General features: G+C 41.4%; 1 protein-coding gene across 15 annotated transcripts in view; it reads left to right on the forward strand.

The window, feature by feature from the left end:
• The window catches only part of adgrg6 (adhesion G protein-coupled receptor G6), an 80,853-nt gene that overhangs the window by 33,380 nt on the left and 44,973 nt on the right, over positions 1-2,500 (forward strand). For 10 of the 15 annotated variants that reach the window (XR_003974292.1, XM_030344833.1, XM_030344835.1 and 7 more), the window contains one exon: positions 282-329. The exons of the other annotated variants lie outside the window; for them this stretch is intronic. Coding sequence is in view for 9 of the 10 variants with exons in the window: in XM_030344833.1 (XP_030200693.1) it covers positions 282-329 (48 nt within the window). In the remaining variant the exon portion in view is untranslated. The remainder of the gene's footprint in view (positions 1-281; positions 330-2,500) is intronic. 15 annotated transcript variants of the gene reach the window in all.

Raw genomic sequence — 2,500 nt, forward strand, 5'->3', positions numbered from 1 at the left:
CACTCATTACTCACTGCATATTATAATTGAAACTGCTTTAAAACTTGTTTTAATTTACTTTGACATTTATGACGTAACAAATCCTCTTCAGAAAGCTCAAACTGGAGAATTGACCTTGTTTTAACATCTAACTGCTTTTAACTGACTGTGGCCATGTCCCTCCTTCAGTGAACTAACTCCAAACCCTCCCCCCCTCACCTTCCTTTCCTCCCCAGTGATTGGTCGTTGCATTTTGAATGACAGCTCCTGCGGAACCCACTAATGTTTTCTTCTCTTCACAGTCTGTTTCCCCAATTGCATTCACTTAACCGCAGCTGCGCCAACTAGTGGTGAGTGCTGTAAATAACATGCCTTGATGTGCACGCATGCAACTGTATGTGTGTGTGCGTGTGTGTGAGTTTGTGTGTTACGTGATCTCAAACCTTAACAACAGAATAGGTTGTTTGTCAGTATGACCCATAACGACCCATGTGACAGGTCGCTGGCCCAGGGCCCCCTATCTACAGGCCAAAGAAACAGAAAAAACTTCTCCTACGACATTCGTAATATTCTCAGTTGAAAATGCAACAATTAAAGATACTTCAGTAACATTTCTAGTGTAAATGTGCATTTTATTTTCTACATTCACTCATCTTTACTAAGACTTATCGCAAAGAGTAGGGGTTTCCCCGGTGTCCTGGCCCAACCAGGCTCATTCAATCTGGCCCCCTAATTATCCCCCTGTACAATTGTCTGACTCATTAATTCCCTCATTCTCCACCTCAAGCTGGTGTGTGGTGAGCGTTCTGGCGCAGATTGGCTGCCGTGCATCACCCAAGTGGGTGCTACACACTGGCGGTGGTTAGTGAGGTTCCCCCTTCCCTGTAAAAGCGTCTTTGAGTGTCTAGAAAAGCGCTATATAAATTCAATCCATTATTATTATTATTATTATTACTATCTTCAGTCAGTGAATGTATCTTGTTGTTGAATTATAGCGTTTTCTATCATTGCAATGGTGATTCATATGGACACTGCTATCCCTGAAACCACTCTGCTTGAATGTACTTTGAATCCAAGACTTTGTATTCAGGAATATTTAATGTAACTGAGGATGTTCCTTCAATTTCATTTTTTTTATAAGATCGAGGCGGAAGAGGTGTGGGAAGAATTTTAACACAAAACTCAGAAGTGTGTGGCGCAGTGTGAGAGGTGACGAGATGTAGCGTTTGTAGCGAGGCTCAGTGAATATCTTCCTTTTGGGCTAGAGCCCCCAAATTGAATATCGCATGTGACCTTGAGGGCCTCGTTCATGTAAAGGAGACCTCAGGTCCGTAGTTCAGTCCCAGGGGTCATTGACTCTCAGGTCCCCTACTAATTCACTTCACTTCCCTGTAGGGCTACATGTATTGTATAATATCAATTTTTTTCAAGCAAGCCTTAATGCCCTGATTCATAAAAGAGACGAGGCGTGTCTGTCTCACTCCCAAGTCCTTCTGTGCCCCCGTGAATGGTGTAGTTGCGTCACTTATTGTCTACGACCCACATCTTGTTAACTATAGTAGCCTTTAAGCATAGGTTTTTGGTCTTTCTTTTTTGATTGCATTTACAAAGTTTCAAAAACCTTTAAAGTGGTATTCATCCGTAACTTGATAAACAAAATGTACCTGTATATATAAAATGAACCTGGTGAATGGATACATCAACATAAAAACACGTCCTTCCCAAAGTAGAAGAAATGTCATCACTGAGTCATTCGAAAATCAATGTTTTCTTGAAAGAACATCATCCGTTGATTAATCAAACAAACTGCAAACTGTGTGGTTCCAGGGACGTCCATATGAATCCACTTGGCAACGATAGAACACACTGCATAAACTAAGAAACTAAACATACATTCACAGACAGAAGATACTGAGAATAAATTGCACAATTATCGCTATAAATATTCAAAAAACATATTTGAATGCCATGACGATCTTAAAATTACGCATTCTCCACTGAGAACATAAAGAATACCATCCATTTTGTTTTGGCGGACAGAGCCTGGACCTACGTGACGTTTTGCTGTTTCTTTGGCCAGAATATAGGGGGCTGGACCAGGGGACGGTCATATGGGTAGTTTTGTGTCTAATTGACCAACAACCTATTCTTCCGTTTAAGTTAGAGAATAGGCTGGTGTGTGTTTTCACGTACCCATAAGTGCATGTCTGCCTACTTCTCTGTGTGCATGTTGATGTTTGTGTGTGTTCTGGCTTGCAAATGCATGCCACAGATGTTTGGGTGAAAGTAGATATCGACCAGCTTTTTGACTAACAATGCGATGTGCTGGTTTTCCTCTGACTCTGTATGTGTGTACACCTTCCTAATCCTGCCAGTAGCAAACACAGACGATATGGCTGCCGTTGAACCCAGTGTCCTCAACTTAACCTGTACACAACCTGAAGGAGGAAATCGAACTCCTCTCTGCTCCTTAATGATATGAAAATTAATAAATTACGGAATTGTCATTGACTAGCAACAG

The sequence above is a fragment of the Gadus morhua genome, chromosome 21 (genome assembly GCF_902167405.1).
Source record: "Gadus morhua chromosome 21, gadMor3.0, whole genome shotgun sequence".
Lineage (NCBI taxonomy): Eukaryota > Metazoa > Chordata > Actinopteri > Gadiformes > Gadidae > Gadus > Gadus morhua.